The sequence below is a fragment of the Neoarius graeffei genome, chromosome 19, assembly GCF_027579695.1.
Source record: "Neoarius graeffei isolate fNeoGra1 chromosome 19, fNeoGra1.pri, whole genome shotgun sequence".
In the NCBI taxonomy this organism is placed as follows: domain Eukaryota; kingdom Metazoa; phylum Chordata; class Actinopteri; order Siluriformes; family Ariidae; genus Neoarius; species Neoarius graeffei.
In genome coordinates, this window is record NC_083587.1 from 38,226,722 (window position 1) to 38,248,434 (window position 21,713).

The 21,713-nt window shown below is 39.9% G+C and overlaps 3 protein-coding genes across 4 annotated transcripts in view; 1 reads left to right on the top strand and 2 right to left on the bottom strand.

The window, feature by feature from the left end:
- fam49bb (family with sequence similarity 49 member Bb) overlaps positions 1 to 2,383 on the bottom strand; it is a 162,111-nt gene extending 159,728 nt beyond the window's left edge. The window contains exon 1 of one of the 2 annotated variants that reach the window (XM_060900048.1): positions 2,082 to 2,383. The gene's annotated coding sequence lies outside the window, so the exon portion shown is untranslated. The remainder of the gene's footprint in view (positions 1 to 2,081) is intronic. The other variant, XM_060900047.1, reaches the window with a different exon arrangement.
- A 1,934-nt stretch (positions 2,384 to 4,317) lies between these two features.
- On the top strand, positions 4,318 to 6,511 carry LOC132867242 (elongation factor 1-alpha-like). Its single transcript, XM_060900042.1, has 7 exons — positions 4,318 to 4,461; positions 4,551 to 4,730; positions 4,817 to 5,113; positions 5,216 to 5,366; positions 5,484 to 5,740; positions 5,977 to 6,211; positions 6,399 to 6,511. The coding sequence occupies exons 1-7, from the start codon at positions 4,318 to 4,320 to the stop codon at positions 6,509 to 6,511; spliced, it is 1,377 nt and encodes a 458-aa protein (XP_060756025.1).
- Positions 6,512 to 8,033: 1,522 nt separating this feature from the next.
- LOC132867244 (arf-GAP with SH3 domain, ANK repeat and PH domain-containing protein 1-like) lies at positions 8,034 to 21,501 on the bottom strand. Its single transcript, XM_060900043.1, has 6 exons — positions 21,293 to 21,501; positions 12,170 to 12,248; positions 9,253 to 9,317; positions 8,633 to 9,150; positions 8,415 to 8,534; positions 8,034 to 8,151 (listed from the first exon to the last, which is right to left on the bottom strand). Exons 2-6 carry the CDS (start codon positions 12,214 to 12,216, stop codon positions 8,077 to 8,079), a joined length of 825 nt encoding a protein of 274 aa, XP_060756026.1. The 5' UTR covers positions 12,217 to 12,248; positions 21,293 to 21,501; the 3' UTR covers positions 8,034 to 8,076.
- Between the last annotated feature and the right edge of the window lie 212 nt (positions 21,502 to 21,713).

The window sequence follows — 21,713 nt, forward strand, 5'->3', positions numbered from 1 at the left end:
GGAACACAGAAGAAACCTTATCGGTTTCATGGTTTGTTCAATTTGAACAGCCCAGAACAACAAGCGTAGAGCATTTTAACAACTAGCAAGGCACCCTAGTGATAGAAGCGCTTTGTGAACAGTGAACTTAGCTGACCACCACTCCATGTCTTGCATATCTAATGAGGCAGACATGACGTCGGTTGCAACTCGGCAATTGTGGCCTAATAAAAATGAGCTTTAACTTGAAGAAAAATGTGCCCTACTAGATGGTGCTTCACGGCCCACTGATGGGCCGCGGCCCAGTGGTTGAGAAACACCAAGTCAGATGCTTCTAGATAAACTTTTTTCAACTTTCCCACACTGGTGCAACTGAAAGGATGAATTGCTTATACTCTACAAAAATATGCATACATGTGTATTTGAGATCATTTCAACAACTGTACTTCAACTTCTCTTATAAGCGAGTTGCTTCAGAAAGGGGTTTTTGTCCTTTTCTCAGTATAGAGAAACGTTGAAATTATTGTCAGTGGAAAATCACACACAGGCTACAGACACAATAAAGTCAATATTAGTTTCAGAAAGACAGTGGAGTATTCTTCTAAGGTTCTTTGCTAGTGGCAGAATGTTGTGAGTTTAATCCCCACATCTGTTGAGCAACATCCTTAACCTCTCAGCTGGGTGTTCAGATCTGAGTCTGCCTTCTGTTAAAAGTGAAATGTAAATGAAGATCAAACATATCATACCAACAACACCAAAAGCAATAGTAATTCTACATACTGATCCAATGATTCACGGTTTCAGCGTTACTTCGATGGTTCAGTCCTAACATGTGCCCCGTTTCAATACAGACACCAGTCATATTAACAGTGATGGCAAAAACGTACATGCTGGAAGCTTGTCAAAACATGCAAGTCTACAGAAGGAAAGGCAGCAGACCTGATCATTCCACTATGCCATAGCCTCGCACCATGGCATGATGGTGCAACGGAGCCTCGTACCATGGCACGATGCCCAGGTTTTCTGTGATGCCACCTGATGTAGCAGGAATGAAATGCAAGCATTCAGCATCCTCCCACTCGCACAGATGGGATGCCTTACAGAACAAATGGCCATGCTGGGAGCAGTATTCGATTTGGTTATGCTACACACACACACACTGACACATAATGTCTCATAACCACCAGCACACAGACTTCCTGTATGATTTTTGCTTCCACTTTCAAAGCCTTACCTTACCATACCATAAAAGGGGAAGGAGGCTCGGCTCAGCAAATAACGTGGCGTTTATATAAAAGCCATGAAATGGTAATACAAATATAAAAATATAAAAATATAAATGACAGCTTAATATGATGATTTATGAAATTGATTGATGATCAAAGTTTTTTTTTTTTTTTTAAATCACACCATGATTAAAAATGACAAGAGATAATGATCTTTATTCATTTAATGAATGCACTACAATACAGATCTTAAAACCGACACACATTCTGGCTTAACCACATTGTAATATCTAATATTATCCGCAAAGCCATTACACTGCCCAGGTTCACACTGTGGTCTATTGAGAATGAGAATAGAACAATGTGACAGACAGGTCACTTTTGCCAACAAGTCATTTTTGATCTGCATAAGTGATGTCCGTTGAGAAGAAGAACGAATTCCTATTAGTATATGAAGACTTCCGGTAATTTTAGCTCACACACACACTTTACATGCTTTGAACTGTTATTAATTAATTGCTACAAGATGAGAATACTGATGTTCCCCCAGTTAGTAAATAAAAATCAACCGTGCTGCCTAACAGTAAGTTCAGACCGGAACAGTAACAGCTTGTTTACTGTAGTTACCGTTATGTTGCTATCGAAGTAGGCTTTGTGTGGATCTGCTTGAGCAGAGGATTGTTAAAGCAGCACATCTGTAAAGTTGCCCATGCCTTCTCAACAAGCTGAAGCCCACTCACACGCTGCTTCATTCACTGGAGCCGCCTCGCCTTATGAACCCTTAAACCCAGTTCAGTGCCACTGTTTATCCAAACCACACCACAAACAACGACCCTGTGACCGAAATGAAGGATCACATTTGCAAATAAAACCTACCTATAAACGGAGTAGAAATGTTTAGAAGTCCACTTCCGACGCCTGGGATCCGGGAAGAGTGATTTACTTCTCTCTCTGTCTCTCTCTCTCTCTCTCTTAGCTGTCTAACTGCTATTTCCGGGTTGGTGAAACGTCATCGCACTGTCCTCGAACAGGTTCAAAAGCAACAAGGCATTGAACAATCATAACAATAAAATGTCTCTCTGTTATCATGCACTGACTACAACTGTTTACAGTAAATAAGGTCTTGAGCTGAATATCTGTTCAGATGTCCTTTCATAGCAAAGCTCCACATGACTGTCTACTACCCCCTGTGGTTTAAAGGAGCAATTGCCCGAACGCCACACCTGATTCGTCCCGTTATTTCGGGCACTGTGGTTCCCAAGCGTGCCCCTGAAGTGCGCATGCGCCGCACATGGTCCTTATCTCCAACTCGAACAGGCACATTTGGACTTCATGAAGGCTTGTTAATGAGCCAGATCTTTTATGGTAGGTATACAAGCAATAACATGGATGTAACGTCCAGGATGGCATATTGCAGTAGTTAAACCAGATCACAGGTTCCCAGCCCTGGTCCTGCATCCTGTCCAGCACATTTTAATGTTTTCCTTGCTCTTATTTGCCCACATGAGAAGAACTCTTTATGAGCTCATGAACGACATCGGGTGTGTTAGGAGCAGGGTGAAACACTGCACACACAAACAGTGGGTGTCTATATTTAAAACTAGCAGGTTACCCAGGCATGGATGTAATTATCTCATCTCATTATCTCTAGCCGCTTTATCCTGTTCTACAGGGTCGCAGGCAAGCTGGAGCCTATCCCAGCTGACTACGGGTGAAAGGCGGGGTACACCCTGGACAAGTCGCCAGGTCATCACAGGGCTGACACATAGACACAGACAACCATTCACACTCACATTCACAACTACGGTCGATTTAGAGTCACCAGTTAACCTAACCTGCATGTCTTTGGACTGTGGGGGAAACCGGAGCACCCGGAGGAAACCCACGCGAACACAGGGAGAACATGCAAACTCCGCACAGAAAGGCCCTCGCCGGCCACGGGGCTCGAACCCGGACCTTCTTGCTGTGAGGCGACAGCGCTAACCACTACACCACCGTGCCGCCCGAATGTAATTATTATTATTATTATTATTATTATTATTATTATTATTATTTTAAGTATGTGATATACAATACGTTAACCCAAGACAAACAAACATCCAAACATTCGCCACCCAGGGGCCCAGATATGGAATTTATGAGTTCTGCCAAATTGTGACCATCTTCTGTACTTATGTGCCAAGTTTAGTGAAGATCTGTCAAGAGTTTATGTTGATAAATGTAACGTGACAGGCATTGAGGGAGGGTGGGGGGGGGATGGATGGATGTTGTGCCCTCTAGGGACCTCCCTGGGGCCTGTTCATGAATTTTGTTTATATTTGCAAAATTCCAGGTCATCCCCCAACCTACTTGCCAAATTTGGTGAAAATCTGTCGAGAAATGGCAACGTTCGGTCAAGACAAACAAACAGTTTTGCACTCAAGTTTCCATCAATGAAGAGTTTATAACATTAACGAAACTGACTTCATGTTAAAACTGTTAATGTTATAGTCATGTTGTCTGTCGTTGCCCAAATGAGGATGGGTTCCCTTTTGAGTCTGGTTCCTCTCGAGGTTTCTTCCTCATGTCATCTGACGGAGTTTTTCCTTGCCACCGTCGCCACAGGCTTGCTCACTGGGGATAGATTAGGGATAAAATTAGCTCATGTTTTAAGTCATTCAAATTCTGTAAAGCTGCTTTGCGACAATGTCTATTGTTAAAAACGCTATACAAATAAACTTGACTTGACAAACTTTGCCACTTATTATATAGATTTGTAAATTGTGTTATATACTTAAAACACTTTCACAGATTCCCATCTGAAACACCCACTTCACGCCAGCAAGAGCTTTATCTGATTGGATCAGTTGTTTTGGGAGAGAAAGAACTAATATATGTAGGATATGGTGTTGGGAACCTGTGCACGATTAATACATGTTCAGTGATGGTTAATTGGACAGCCTGAATGATGTTATTAGGGCACGCAATGAAGCAGATGGGCGGGTCTTTTTTTTTAATGCACCTGAGCTGCATTACAGCACTCTATTTAATTGAAGCATTGGGGGTTTTTCCCCTTCCTGTTTAAAACGTTTGGTGTACTTCATAGCTTAATTTGTTCTAGGTAAAACCTGGTATGGGCAAAGAGAAAATACATATCAACCTTGTCATCATTGGTCATGTTGACAGTGGGAAATCAACCACCACAGGCCATCTTGTTTATAAATGTGGTGGTGTTGACCCAAGAACCCTGGAGAAGTATGAGAAGGCTGCAGCCCAGGTAGGTGTATGTTGGTTATTTGTTCCGTCATGATTTTTCTTTTTAAGCAAACTTTTCTTTCAAGGTGACCCAGGAAATTATTTTTCCAGATGGGGAAGGGTTCCTTCAAGTATGCATGGGTTCTTGACAAACTTAAGGCAGAAAGAGAGCGTGGCATCACCATTGACATTTCCTTGTTGAAATTCAACACTCAGAAATATGTATTCACAATAATTGATGCACCTGGTCACCGTGACTTCATTAAGAACATGCTTACAGGAACTTCACAGGTAATGAGTGTTCCTCATCTCCAGGATATTTCAGGGTGCAGACATTCTCTTACAGACTTGGTGTTAAGTTGTTAATTCATCTGCAGGCTGATGCTGCTCTGCTGGTAGTCTCTGCAGCAAAAGGAGAGTTTGAGGCTGGCATATCCCGCAATGGTCAGACAAGGGAGCATGTCTTGCTGGCCTACACCCTGGGAGTCAAGCAGCTTGTGGTCTGTGTCAACAAAATGGACCTCACTGAGCCACCCTTCAGCCAGAAACGTTATGAGGAGGTAGTCAAAAATGTAATCGTTTTTATCAAGAAGGTTGGTTATGACCCAACTGCTGTGCCTTTTGTTCCCCTATCTGGTTGGGGTGGTGACAACATGCTTGCACCATCACAGAAGGTAAGACATTTATTTTCTTTTAAAGGCCATGTTCTTAAACATGGTCCTTGGTGCCTCAGTGGAAGGGCTATATGTAATTCTATACTGAACCCTTTTTGTTAGATGTCTTGGTTTAAAGGATGGAAGCTCAAGAGGAAGGATGGCTTTTCAAGTGGCAAGACACTGTTAGAAGTGCTAGACTCCTTGTATCCACCAGTGCGCACTGCCAGTAAACCACTTCGTTTACCACTTCAGGATGTCTATAAAATTGGAGGTTGTGCTGATCACTGTGCAATGATCTAATCACTCATTCCTTGCAATAAATGACTTTTGGACCTAGTTTTGGTAGGGGAGTAAGGTTTGTGGCTTATTGGTGGGTTTTTTTGACTAGGAGTTGGCACAGTTCCTGTGGGCAAAATTGAAACTGGAATTCTGAAGCCTGGGATGGTTCTGACCTTCTCACCAGCTAAGCTGAGTGCAGAGGTTAAATCCATTGAGATGCATCATGAGGGACTGCAGACAGCCCTGCCTGGCCACAATGTGGGCTTCAACATCAAGAATGTGGCAGTCAAAAACTTGAGACGTGGAGATGTAGCTGGTAATGCCCAGCAAGACCCACCATCTGATGTCGACAGCTTCATTGCTCAGGTGATGTGGAGATGCAAAGATGGCCAGATGCTACCAATAAGCATTGACTAGCTCGGTAAAATCACTTGAACTGAATCAGACTAGACCTTTTTGTTGTGGTTGGTCTGTGTTCTGTTTTGAAAGCAAATGTCCTCACTCCTAGACTTGAGCATATCCTCTAGTTCTTATTTGAATGCTTTGGAATTTGGAGAGGGTGTATGTGGTCCATTATTGGACACTACTGTGTTGTCTTGCAGGTTATTATTCTCAATCATCCTGGCAAAATCAAAAGGGGCTATTCTCCAGTGCTGGACTGCCATACCACCCATGTTACATGTAGCTTTGCAGAACTACAGGAGAAACTTGATCGTCGCACAGGGAAGAAACTGGAAGACTTGCCACCTTTTCTGGTCTCTGGAGATGCTGCCACAGTTAAATTTGTTCCTATCAAACCTCTTTGTGTAGAAAGCTTCTTCAGCTATCCACCTTTAGGTAAGTTCTGGTAACTTTGCACTAGCTTGCCACCTGTAGATGTAACATCTGGATGCAATGCACCAGGAGTGTTGGTCCTCAGATTTGCAGTAAGGTAGCTAAAGGAGGGTTGGTAATTCCATTTTATTTCATGAAATGGATTCTGCTGGGGTGTGAACATTGCATGCTACTATCCTATTCCTTTCAGGGCGGTTTGCTGCAAGGGACCTGAAGCAGACTGTTGCTGTTGGGGTGATCAAGTCTGTGGAGAAGGTGGATCAAGCAAGAAGAACTGCACAAAGAGTGAAAGTATTAAAATAGTTGCTCATTTAGATTTTTATTGCAATCCTTTATTTACCAGCAGTCGAAACTTTGAGGTTGAATGAGTTTTTTTTTTTTGTTGTTTTTTTTTGACCAAGTGAAGCTTCTGCTTTTAGTTGAAGGTCAAGGTGGAATGATGTAGTGAATAACTGGAGACCTTGACTTAACAATTTTGTTGCTAGACTGCAAAATAAACTTGTGTGCGCATTTCTGGCTTTGCTCTTGTACAGGTATGTAACACTTGGTATCAAGCCTAAAATTCATTTAGTACATCTTGATGTACTTGATTTAAGGTCTTCCTGTAACTGGAGTCTCTGCTATCAAGCATGACTAGTGAACGCTGAGGGTGTGGGCTTTTTTTTTGGGGAGGCATGATATTAAAATTATGATGCTACTTGCACATAATGACTTAATTCTGGTTCTGAACTGAGACTGTGACCTAGTATGATAAATTAACATACCAACACGCTTTGGTTTTAGCTGTCCACCTGAAATGGCATTTTATTTAGTCTCTTACAACTGTTAGCATGACAACTTCTCCGTGGGTAGAGCTTGAATAAAGGGCAAGTAGTTCTGCTCTAGGCTTAGGATTAATTCATTTGCAGTAACCTGAGTGGCCTAGTAACGACTTTCCCTTCAGCCTGACACTTGGCATATTACTCAAGATGAACAAAGCACCTAATTATCCATAATAATGTATCAAACTTATGGAAAATGGCTATAAAAGTTGCAGCCAGTACCTCACTTGAATGAAGTGGACCAATTTTCCTATGCACAGAACACTTCCAATATCCCCTATCTTAATACCTTCACTGTGGAGGGTGAAATGGATGACGAACCACAATTGTTCTCCAAAAGGGGAAAAGAAATCGATCAATGCTTGAAGATTGTGTATGAAGGGTGAGATCAGGCTCAGTAGATGTGGTCGGTAATGCATAGGACAAAGCCAGACTAAGCAGGTGCACAGCTTAGAGGTTCATGTCGCACAAGCAAAACAGTGAATAACTTGAACTCATAACTCCTGATAACTTTAATCACTGGATATACTGGAGTGGTCTGTAAAGAGGTGGAGGGGGGGGAATAAGCCTGAACAATTACAGCCCATCACCATGCCATTTGAGATACAATACCAACACTGCTCCATGTGCATTAGTGCAATACTGGCCCTGGTATGGACTGGTGTCAGGCAGAATACAAGTGTACACATTTTACTTTTTGCCACATTAACACAGGTTTGCATATTTACACAACACTAACTCCTGTGTATATATGTACAGTTATCCTATACAAAAGCATTGAAGAAACAGCTGAACTGAAGGATGTGTCTAACTGCTGGGTGCAGTTTCAGCTGTGCTGAACAGGAATGGAAACACTGGTGAAACTAGATACTCATCATTCACACTGCACCTCTGTTGGGGAAGAAGTTAATAAGAGGTTTCAGTTTTTGCATCTTTTCATGGTTCTTGTTTTAAAGTCCCAGGGAGGTTCCAACAGCTATTTACAGATTTTTCTTTATAGATGAGCAAGGTGGGAAGGTTGTGGGCCTCAGGTCAGTAATTGATGTGTCAGTCAGACAGGATATGAACAAAGGACATGGGGAAAATGCCTTTTCTCTCTGGTTGTCCTTCTATATGTCCAATCTGAGGAGGATGAAAAAAAGTACATAAGAAAAGCAAGAAAACTTGAGGGGGGGGGGGGATCTTCAATACACCACATTACAGTTGAAGTCTGAACAGACTAGCAAGGGGCTGGTTCTTTAAAACACTGTATAGTTCCAGAGAGATAGCAAATACTGCAGAATGACTCTGGTCTTAAATTGAATTGCACTGAAATTAATTGAATGCATTTTAATGACTTTTTTTAAGACCAAAAAGATATTGATAATTTAAGACATTCTACTCACCCACCACTCTTGATCCTCCTCCCCTGTTACCACAATGACCTCGCCCTCTACAAACGTGAGCTCATCATTATCTGCCTGACAGTCATAGATGGTCTTTACTCGCCGCAGTTTAATCTTACCCTACATTCAAATAAAGAAGGAAAAAAATTATGCATGCCATACTTCCTACACAGGTATGGCTCTATATACAACATTAGCTGCCTGTTTCACGAACTTACTGTACTGATTTTCCTTTTCCTCAGAAGTGGTATTGGAGTTTCTGGGCCAGATTTCAGGCTCCAGTTGGTGTCTTCAGTGGAGTGGGTGAACTGAGGTGATGGTTCAGCTTGTTGATTAGTCACTGGCATATCATCACAGGGCTCAGATTTGTGAGCCATCTCTCCAGGAGGGGGCTTGTGTGCAGGTTCAGGGACTCCATGTTTGGGGATGGAGAGATCAGAAAGTAGTGGTTTGGGTGGGAAGTCTTTGAGTTGAGGTTTGGGTGGTAGGTCTCCCAGCTGAGGTTTTGGAGGCAGGTCAAAGAGCTGTGGTTTTGGGGGTAGTTCTCCAGGTTTAGGTGGTAATTCTGAGACCTGGGGTTTAGGATGGAGGTCCCCTGGCTGGGGTTTATCAGGTAAAGGGACTTTCTGTGGTGTGTCTGACCCTGGAGGAGACTTCTGGAACAGCACTGGCTCTGGAGGCTGGCTGGGTTTGTCCACTGGGGGGTGGTGAATTGTTTCTGTCTTACGCAGGACAACTAAGGGCACAAGCAGGAAGCATCAGTTTTTTACCAAATATAACTGCAAAACACCATGATCCTTGGCTTGAAATCTTCCAAGTTACAGAAGAAGTAACTTACACTTTTGAGGTAGTGTGGGAAGGACCCTGGGGCCCAGTGTAGCTTTAGTGGTACTTGACGCTGTGCTGAAGAACAGTTAAAACAACCCAGCTGAGAGACTGATACAAAATAATTAACAACCAAATGAATGGCTTGTTCCTTATTTAATTCTACAAGAAACTTTTAAATTGAGTCACTTACTTGACATGAAATAAACAATAGTAAATATTTATTCTTGTAGAAGCTTATATATGATGTCTAAGAGCTGGTTCTGTTACAGATCTAATCTTGGAATCAAGGATATGCCTGCTGATCAGAGCCAGTAGCAGGTATTACCAATTATAACTACATAGTATAGCATTTTCATTATATTTAAAATTACGTGTGTGTGTTGTGATAAACCTAAAATTAATGCTTTGCTAAGAAAGCAAATTTGAAATGCTAGGAAAAGTCACTCTGTGTAACCATGTTTCCACCTGTCCACATGGCCATATCTGCTTTGTATGTCTAAACAAATCTGGCGACAGGAAGTTACCGGTACTTCAAAACATTTGAACTAAAACAAACATCTTTATTGTCTTGTGTGACCTTTCTAATGCAAAGTAACTGTGCTCAGCAGCATGAATGGTTTCATAGGAGCATAGAGCGAAACGGAGCCCAGGAATGATAAGCTTAAAACTTCAGTTAAAATTCCTGTTTCTTTAGACAGATTGTTGGAGGATGTTATGGCATCAATGATTTTAATTCTAACCAGATTGCAGCAAAAATGTCATAGATTTGAACTTAAGGGTGGTTCTATTTTATTAAAGGTAGACTGCCTTTCAGATTTTTCAAGTGTAGGTCATAAAAAGAATTTTCCCTGACACCCAGTAATTTTTATTTAGTGGACCAAAAGCTTCCAATTAAAAAAAAAAAAGAACAATTAATGAATTTAGGGCCATGTGGCCCTAAATTCTCTGCTATTTTTTCCTGCTTCACCATGACCCAATTCAAGATACTACATCATACATCACGTGGTGGGCTTTCCCCGTTCGCTCAAGGCATTGTGGGATACAAATTTGAAACCGGAGAGAAAAATGGAAGACATGAGTGTACGAATGAAACATGAAAGACCGACTACAGTAATGGAAAGCGAGAAGAAAAGACGTTATGTTGTGTTGCGAAGGAAAGGAAACACAGGACCAAGCTAATAATAAATATCGGCAGTCAGCGAGCACCTCGGTGTGATCAGCTGTTCATTTAGCAACAGAATGATGTAACTGTCAGTGTACTGTCAAAGGTAAACCTGTAGATGGCGGTAATGCAACACTGTGGATGTCAGCTGCTGTAAAACCCTAAAGATGAAAACAACAACGACTCAGGTATGGCAGATTCTACCATAACAGAGGCCAGTTACTGTAAGTCCCATCTCCTTAAATTGCTGAATTGATTATTTTGATCATTCTATTAAGTTTTTCTAGTAGCATTTGGGGTCTTGGACATTCACAGTAAATTTTAGGACAGTAGTCCTGGTAACTAATTAATAAAAGCCTGACATGACAGACATGCTAAATGACAATAGAAACACATCGGTTTCTATCATCAAAATCTGACAGACAAACTAACGTCTACCATAATATTCTGACAGACACTCTAGATGACAATAGCAACAAAACTGTTTCTTACATTTTTAATCTGACAAATTTAGTAATAATATTAAATACCTCATCACTAGAACCAAATAATAAAATAAAATATTGAAATATAAAAGATAAAGTTTATTTTCAAAATTGAAATATCAACAATAATTGTCAGAACAGTGACGATAGACACGACTGTGTCACTTTCGCGGGGAAATAACACATTGAAATGGCCTGTCGGCTGAAAGGGTCACAAGTGGCTCTGATTTATCTCAACTTACGATAGTTTTCCTCCAGAAAAATTTAAATATGAATGCACAAATATATTCTCAATGTTTCTATCGTCAAAAATTTCTATCGTCAGGATAGCTGACTGAAAATCTTACCTTGATTTATTTAATGAAATCTAGCTGTCAGAACTTCAAGTCTTGCCCGGAAGTAAATGTCTGCTGTCACAAAAATCATGCGCAGTAGAATTTCCTCTTTGCGTCAGTCAACATGTGCATGGTGAGGGCTTGAATTTTGCTATCGTCAGGTGCATTTGACTGACAGACTGACGATAGCATTTTTTAAAAATAACTGTGGGCTTCTCGTCATGAACGAAATAGTTTTTTCGCTGTTAATCTATTTCAACTCTATCTGTTGACACCCAAAAATTATAAAGCCTACTTCCACACGATAACTACCAAAGATCCACAATGGCTGAGTCTATCGTCAGGTCATCTGACAGAAATTCACTGACGATAGCAACAGGGATAATGAAAGTGATTTTTAAAATGGGAGTTATGTCTGTCAGATATGTCAAAGAAATAGAACTTTATTCTTTAAAAATCTTTTATTGATATACTCAGTGTATTTTTAAATGACATGTGCTGTTTTAGAAGACCAAATACCATATTTTCAATCTTGAAAATATTACCTCACTGAAAAAAGGACAAGAAAAATTTCTTATTTTGTGGGCAAGTGGTTAATGGATCCAGTTACGGTAGAATCTGCCGTATGCATGCGTATGCGCTCACAGACTTCCTCTGTCTGCTCGACTGCGCGAAGTGAGCACTTTCATGCACGTTATTTGCTCGGGAATCCCCCCAAATTAAATAATTTCCCAACCACAGAATGGCCTGATATTTTGTGAGATATTACAGGAATAAACATACATCACAATGACCAAATTTCAGAGGGAACTAAATTTCACCAATTTTATGAAATCGAAAGGCCGTCTAGCTTTAACGTACATTAATGTAACTTGAACTAAATGGCATAATTCAACTCAGAAACATTTTGACTGAGGCCTTAAATCACTTGTATAGTTTATTTACCTCTGTTGTTGGAGTATGCCTTCAAACCGGTTTGTTATGGGAGACATTTTATTGATTGGAGGTGGTGTGGAGTCACTTCCTAAAGTACAAGGTACATAATAATAATAAATACATGCTTTAGTTTCACTCATCTCAAACTTCTGCCACTCAAGCAAACACAACAGAACATCACAAAGTTAAAAGGCCTGGTTTATACTTCTGCAGTGATGCGCATTTGCACATTTGTATCACAAGGCGCAGACACACACGGACACTCCAGCTTGCTTTCCTCTAGAAAGTTAACTGTATATACGGTGCTCTGTGTCAACTGGCCTCCAAGTGACTGATGACTGGTGGGTGGTGCTGCCTGTCTGTCTGTGTACTCAAATGTGCCAGTTCCTTCAGGTTTAAAGGTTTCAGACTTTGTTTCAAATCCATATGAAAAGTAAACAATACAATTTCTCCCACATTTCATCTCTCTTATGTAAACTGAAGACGCTTTTTTTTTTGAAAGTCTACAAATTTTATATAGAACCGACTGAGACAAGCGGTTGAAATACACCTTGTAAAAAGTTTAGACTGACTCTCACTATTAGTTTCTCAGGCCTGTGTTTTACAACGCCAATTCCAAAAAAGTTGGGACGCTTGTGTAAACTGTAAATAAAAACAATGCAATAATTTGCAAATCATGGAAACCCTATATCTCTTTGAAGATCGTACAAGAGACAACATATCAAATATTGAAAGTGAGAAATTTTATTGCTTTTTGAAAAATATATGCTCATTTTGAATCTGATATCAGCAACATGTTTCAAAAAAGTTGGGACGGGTATGTTTACCACTGTGTTGCATCACGTCTACTTTTAATAACACTCTGTAAACGTTTAGGAACTGAGGAGACCAATTGCTGTAGTTTTGTTGTTCCATTCTTGCCTAATATACAGTTTCAGTTGCTCAACAGTTTGGGGTCTCCTTTGTCGTATTCTTCGCTTCATAATCTGCCAAATGTTTTAAATGGGAGACAGGTCTGGACTGCAGGCAGGCCAGTTTAGCACCCAGACTCTCTTCCTACAGAGACATGCAGTTTTAATACGTCCAGAAAGCGGTTTGGCATCGTCTTGCTGAAAGAAGGAGGGCCTTTCCTGAAAAAGATTTTGTCTGGATGGCAGCATATTGCTCTGAAACATGTAAAAATCATTTGGCATTAATGATCCCTTCCCAGATGTACAAACTACCCATGTCATATGCACTAATGCAGATGCTGGCTTTTGAACTGTGCACTGATAACAAGCCGGATGGTCCGTCTCCTCTTTAGCCTGGAGGACATGGTGTCCATGATTTCCAAAAAGAATTTCTAATTTTGATGCATCAGACCTCAGGAAAGTTTTCCACTTCACCTCAGTCCATCATAAAAGAGCTCAGGCCCAGAGAAGGTGGCAGTGTTTCTGGATATTGTTTATATATGATTTAACTTACATTGTGGATGCAGTAAGGAACTGTCTTCACAGACAATGGTTTTCTGAAGTGTCCATGAGCCCATACAGTGATTTCCATTACAGACACGTGTCTACTTTTAATGCAGTGTCGCCTGAGGGCCTGAAGATCACAGGCATCCAATGTCAATTTTCATCCTTGTCTCTTGCGTACAGAGATTTCTCCAGATTCTCAGAGTCTTTTAATGATATTATGTACCAAAAATGATCCCCAAATTCTTTGCAATTGTACATTGAGGAACGTTATTCTTAAATTGTTGCACTGTTTGCCCACGTAGTCTTTCACAGAGCGGTGAACCCCTCCCCATCTTTACTTCCGAGAGACTCTGCCTCTCTGGGATGCTCTTTTTATACCCAATCATGTTACTGATCTGTTGCCAAGAAACCTAATTCAGTTTTTTTTCTTTGCGCATTACACATTTTTGTTTTTAGTCTTTTGCTGCCCTGTCCCAACTTTTCTGAACCATGTTGCTGACCTCAAATTCAAAATGAGCCTATTTTTTCAAAAAATAAAATTTCTCAGTTTCAACATTTGATAGGTTGTCTTTGTACTATTTTCAATGAAATATAGGGTTTCCATGATTTGCAAATCTTCATGTTCTGGGGTTTTTTGTTTGTTTGTTTTTTTTACACACAGTGTCCCAACTTTTTTTGGAATTGGGGTTGTATGTCAGTCATACACCAATATGATCACATCATTTTCTAAATGGATTAATTTTCAGAAAACTGCGATCATGATATTGTGCCATGTGCAGGGGTTTAAATGGACCTTAAAAGGTGATGGAACTCTGACATAAATCAGGGAGAAGGCTGCAGATTTAATTTGATATCCACACACACACACAAAATATATTACAGAATTGTTAAAAAATTAAAAATCTCAGAGCAGCAGGACAAGCTCAATATCTGTGACTGAGGAGAGTCGGGTCAGGGGTCCTGCTGTAAATCCACTGGGACACATCAATTGGAATAGCATGGAAAGCAAATTCAGCACTGAGATACAGGTTTTATATTTCAATTAATTCACTTGGCTAGCACTTTTTTGTACCTCTAGCATAAAATCTATGGTTTACGAGATCAGATTATGGACTATGGAGGGTAGTTAGCAAACCTAATCACTAGGCCACAGAACAACAAATTTGGACATGGTGTCTCAATTAAGATAGAACTGATCAATAAAAATGCTCATGTATACTCCTCGTTAGAATAGCGGGCAATTCGAATTAAATTTCTAGCTAATTGACAGTTGACTGGATAATGATGGTGGATAATGATTTTAATAATCTTTTAAATAGAACAGCAGCCATGCAAATATTGTGTGTTTGAGTGCATTTCATAGCTGCATGTGCATTTTGCACAGGTATGCTTGAGTCACAATGCAGTCCTTGTGGAATCAAAGACTAAGAATTATGGTTTCAGATCTGAACATATTTAAAATAACTTTGAGGTTGAATTGGCCTCAGACTAATATTTTGAGGCAGATGCAACATTTGGTGAAGACAGAGAACTTGCACATGGGGGGGAAAAGGAGGAAAAACATGGATTAAACAATTATTTCTTGTGCAGTTTAACCCCGAGATGTGTGAACAATAAAGTGCAAGGCTTTATGCTGGCTGCTATCATTACAACGGTCAACTTAATCTTGAACACTATTAAATTTGAACACTTTTACATGAAGTGCATCTGTACATGAACCACCTGATACTGCTTTAATACAGACAAGTAAAAATGCTTCAGTAATGTCTTCAGTGAGAACTGATTTGGTTTATATTTGACTGTGCAAGGCCCCCCCCCAAGCATTTTTCAAAGTAAAGTTACACCCATGTTGTCATTTTTATTAATCCAAGAGTGAAAACACAGAACTCTCCTTTATGATTATTTTTGAAATTTTTGTCAATCCTCACGTGGTTCCTGTGACACCGCCCCAGCGGACATGTTCACGTTATGTGCAAGCATCACCGCATGATGCATGACGTACTCGGATACGCAACTGCAGAAGTATAATTCAGTCCTAAAGCTTCGGGAATTTCAGAACCAGGCAATGCCCAATGATCCAAGACACATCATCTCCTAATTTTCCAAATTAAGCTTTATACAACGGATATAAAAATAGCAGGTTTTTGTGATGTTAAAAAAAAAATTCAAAGATAAAATGAAAGATAAATCATGTCAGATCTTTTTCCACCATTAACGCAATATAGCAACCAAGAAAACTCAAGTGAAAAACAAGCGGAATTTTTATTTTGATTTAGTCATTTAGGGGGTGTTGGACTGAAAAATAAAATAAAATAAGCTGGCTGCATGTGTGCAGACCCTTTTATAACGGGGCATGTCACTGTGCTCAGAAATAACCAAAATCACATTCAAACCCATGTTCAAATCTAATGATCATACTGTCATCACTGAAATAATCCTGACTAATGGAAAATAAAGATCAGCTGTGAAGATTTTCTTGAAATCTTGCTTTTCATCCAACTGCTGATGCCATGGTCCATAAAGAGCTCACAAAGCACATGCAGTATCTCACTGTCATAAAGTATCGATCAGGAGAGAAGTTCCACATCATCAGATGTACCATGGAACAATCATTATCTAATAAAGAAAATGGGGCACCACAGTGGCATTATATCCCTCCAAAACTGACGAAAGGACAAGACAAAAACCTTTCAGGGAGGCTGCCAAAAGACCAACAGCACCATTAAAGGAATCTGGCTGCAGCAGTATATGGGCAAGTACTGCTCACTTCCTGCATGTCACAATAATATCTCATTCTTCACATCTCTGGGCTTTGGTTTAGGGTGGCTAGGCCCACCTCAACAAATAAGTAAGTAAGTAAGTAAGTAAGTAAATAAATAAATAAATAATATCCAAGTCTACCTAAATCACTTCAAGCCATGTGACGGAAAATGTTATTCTATTATAAAATTTAAAAGAAAGCCAATAATACCATCCCCATAGTGAATCACGGTGGTGGCAGCATGCTGTGGGGCTGCTTCTACACATTCTATACATAAATATCAGGAAATGAATGCTGAAATTTTGATCAATCATCTTGTATCTATCATTTGATCTCAAACTCCAGTGTCTTCAGTGCAAAAATAATCCTGGACAATTTATCTTGGCTTAATTTTATTTTATACATCACAAAAACCTGCAATTTTAATAGGGGTATATAGACTTATTTATTTTCCAATTTAAAGTCCATATTTTGTGTTTTGTTTTTTAAACCTAAAGACTATGACCAGGCTTGCCTTTGGCAGTTACATAAAAATCATCATGCAAAGTGCTGAAAGTGGAATCAGCAGAGGAGTCAGGTGAAAACTAGGATTGTTAGTCTGAGCTTTCCATTAGCAGTGTTGGGCCTTGAAAGAGTTAGTCATTCAAATAACACTCCAGTTACATGAGCATGTGAACCTTCCGATTAACACTTGCTATCTTTTGTGTCTAATGTTTACTGACACACAGTACTATATGTAGCTGAGAGTATTATAACCATATATAACTTAAAAACCAAACATTACATTACTAAACACACATACACACACACACACACACACAATATATATACAGTGGTGCTTGAAAGTTTGTGAACCCTTTAGAATTTTCTATATTTCTGCATAAATATGACCTAAAACATCATCAGATTTTCACAAAAGTCCTAAAAGTAGATAAAGAGAACCCAGTTAAACAAATGAGACAAAAATATTATACGTGGTAATTTATTTATTGAGGAAAATGATCCATGATTACATATCTGTGAGTGGCAAAAGTATATGAACCTTTGCTTTCAGTATCTGGTGTGACCCCCTTGTGCAGCAATAACTGCAACTAAACATTTCCGGTAACTGTTGATCAGTCCTGCACACCGGCTTGGATGAATTTTAGCCCATTCCTCCATACAAAACAGCTTCAACTCTGGGATGTTGCTGGGTTTCCTCACATGAACTGCTCGCTTCAGGTCCTTCCACAACATTTTGATTGGATTAAGGTCAGGACTTTGACTTGGCCATTCCAAAGCATTAACTTTATTCTTATTTAACCATTCTTTGGTAGAACGACTTGTGTGCTTAGGGTCGTTGTCTTGCTGCATGACCCACCTTCTCTTGAGATTCAGTTCATGGAGAGATGTCCTGACATTTTCCTTTAGAATTCGCTGGTATAATTCAGAATTCATTGTTCCAACGATGATAGCAAGCTGTCCTGGCCCAGATGCAGCAAAACAGTTCCAAACCATGATACTACCACCACCGTGTTTCACAGATGGAATAAGGTTCTTATACTGGAATGCAATGTTTTCCTTTCTCCAAACATAACACTTCTCATTTAAACCAAAAAGTTCTATTTTGGTCTCATCCATCCACAAAACATTTTTCCAATAGCCTTCTGGCTTGTCCACGTGATCTTTAGCAAACTGCACACGAGCAGCAATGTTCTTTTGGAGAGCAGCGGCTTTCTCCTTGCAACCCTGCCATGCACACCATTGTTGTTCAGTGTTCTCCTGATGGTGGACTCATGAACATTAACATTAGCCAATGTGAGAGAGGCCTTCAGTTGCTTAGAAGTTACCCTGGGGTCCGTTGCGACCTCGCCGACTATTACACGTTTTGCTCTTGGAGTGATCTTTGTTGGTTGACCACTCCTGGGGAGGGTAACAATGGTCTTGAATTTCCTCCATTTGTACACAATCTGTCTGACTGTGGATTGGTGGAGTCCAAACTCTTTAGAGATGGTTTTGTAACCTTTTCCAGCCTGATGAGCATCAACAACACTTTTTCTGAGGTCCTCAGAAATCTTCTTTGTTCATGCCATGATACACTTCCACAAGCATGTGTTGTGAAGATCAGACTTTGATAGATCCCTGTTCTTGAAATAAAACAGGGTGCCGACTCACACCTGACTGTCATCCCATTGATTGAAAACACCTGACTCGAATTTCACCTTCAAATTAACTGCTAATCCTAGAGGTTCACATACTTTTGCCACTCACAGATATGTAATATTGGATCATTTTCCTCAATAAATAATGACCAAGTATAATATTTTTGTCTCATTTGTTTAACTGAGTTCTATTTATCTACTTTTAGGACTTGTGAAAATCTGATGATGTTTTAGGTCATATTTATGCAGAAATATAGAAAATTCTAAAGGGTTCACAAACTTTCAAGCACCACTGTATTCTATATCTCCATCTACATTCACTGGATATGAGCAATCGCATGCTCTAATTGGCGACCCTATACTCTTCTACTAAGCGATCAGCTCATACACAGTAAGCAGAGAAAAACAAACTGGAGGAGCATGTTGCTGAACTAACTGAGGACGAAATAAAAACTCTACTCAAAAACAAAACCCCCAAAAATACAAAAAATAAAATGAATGTTTTCAATGGTAAGAACATATCTTTTTATTTTGAATTATTATTACAGCATTTTTCACAAATTGCGACTGTCATTTCACCGGTTTGTTTCCATTCTTCATCTTTAAGCATTAAAATTTGTTGAATTATTTTTTAGACTAGTTCAAAAGCTCAACGAAGTTTGAAAATTATATAACTGAAATACCCAAGAAAGAATTAAAATGTCTAAATCTATTCTATACCTCGGCATGACAGCAAGATGACACTTTCTACAAAAATACAACACTACAATGTTGTACCCAAAAACAAACAAACAAACAAACAAACAAAAAACCCTATCGTGCAGCCATCGATAAGTTTTTAAGAAGTCCGCCTAAGCAGAAATTATTTTATCAGATGTTTTGTATAAAGTTTTAATCAAATTAAAAATAAAACAAACAAAAAAGCTCCGTTTCTCAAAATCCAGTGAATGTAGACAGAATAAAAAAATTATTCCACTCAATCTTGTACATGGCTTATTAGCCGACTTGGTGCTACGTGCCTCGTCGGCTATCAGCACATATACGACTCAATTTCATGGAATAACTTAAATATAAAATTATATTATATTTTATACACACACACACACACACACACACACACACACACACACACACACACATATATACACATAATGGTATGGTTAAAACACCATCATTAACTGGTGTTAAACGAGTAGACATGAACAAGAACATGTTGTGAATTAACCAGGGTCCCATTCCTCATACCTGGTCCTCCAAGCTAAGTTATTATTATTATTATTATTAATTCAGGGGCGGCACGGTGGTGTAGTGGTTAGCGCTGTCGCCTCACAGCAAGAAGGTCCTGGGTTCGAGCCCCGGGGCCGGCGAGGGCCTCTCTGTGTGGAGTTTGCATGTTCTCCCCGTGTCCGCGTGGGTTTCCTCCGGGTGCTCTGGTTTCCCCCACAGTCCAAAGACATGCAGGTTAGGTTAACTGGTGACTCTAAATTGACCGTAGGTGTGAATGTGAGTGTGAATGGTTGTCTGTGTCTATGTGTCAGCCCTGTGATGACCTGGCGACTTGTCCAGGGTGTACCCCGCCTTTCGCCCGTAGTCAGCTGGGATAGGCTCCAGCTTGCCTGCGACCCTGTAGAAGGATAAAGCGGCTAGAGATAATGTGATGTGATTATTAATTCAATTTCTCAAATGTTAAAACATTGTATTTGTATTGAAACTGGACTCTGAAATAAAATATCCATAATTCAACTGCTGATGGGAGACGATCAGTGTGAAGCAGAAACACAATTATTTTAATGTCACTTCGGCCAGACAGCTGCATTTTCGTGTACATGGAAAGAAAAGAAGAGCTACAGGAAACTATTCTGAGCTGTCATGTAGGAAAGTCACAATTCTTAAGCAGAAGGTTCATTTACTGTTCGCTTTAACTTTTCAATTAATTTATGATTGAGATAAGTAGAATAAAATCAACCAACAAACTTTTAGAGCACAAAAGTTAAAATTGCATACTGCCCCATCACTAGTGGGGAAAAATATATTTTACAATTAAAATTTTCAGTTTATACACAAAATAATGTCTAATCTTTTGATTTAAAAAATGTTGGTATGAAATACAGCAATAAATATTGCATTTTAAATTAAAACAAAGTAACAATCAAATGTGAATTAAAACTGAAATTGAAACAGAAATCAAAACTGAAAATCTCACCATTGTAAATTTCTGAGAACTCGGGGGGGGGGGGGGGGGGGGGGGGGGAACGGTGGGAGTGGGAGTGGGGCTACTGGTGCTCGCTCCCCCCCCCTTCTTAAAATGCTGGCAAGAACTAGCAATGCTTCCAACTGCTACCTAATAATGCGAAATCAAGTTAGCATTTAAAACTAGTCTATAAAACTAAATATTGGAACGGGTATTTGCAGATGGTTTTTGACTAATTATGATGGGAATCATTATAAATAAACCTTCACAGTCATGTCCATTCTGTGACCATTCATCAGGTAAAGTGAGCGATGAGGGGCCAAACCGAGCAAATTATTTCGTGTTCTTCATCTGACTAATTTTGAATTCCTGTTTGGATTGCATTCCTGTCATAGTGATATTAAGTTACATAAAGGTTTTGGAGGATGATGGGGATTTAGATGTTAAATGTTAGGTGTTACACAAACACCTCACATTGCCATCTTGGATTATACCATCATAGCTAATATTTTAAAGCCAGGCGAGAGGAAAGGGGCCCTTGTTTTTAGCTTCTGTGATGGGAATAAACCCGCAAGAGCGCACCTTTACACACAGGGGAGTGAGAGAGTGGGGTAGGGGGGTCTGACAGCGTGCGTTTGTGGCCGGGGGGAGGGGGTGGGGGTCTCTTCTTGGATAATGTGGAGCTGCTGTTAGCAGGGATCTGGGAGCCGGGGGAGAGCGGGGAGGATGACGACGATGGCGGAGCTAGAACAAGGGTAAACAAACAAGAACACAAAACACACTCAAAAAAAAAAAAAATCATCATGCAATGAAATCATGGGCAAGAGCAATGACTGATATCTTTTTCTGTTCTGACAAATAGAAAGAGGGGAACAAGGGAGGAGAAGACAGAATGAGGTAGATGAAATGGTCGGGGGGGAGAGAGAGAGAGACGCAATACAGTTAACTATATTTTAATTAATTTAACATGCGTTTCATTTAACATTGCTTTTGGCATACCACG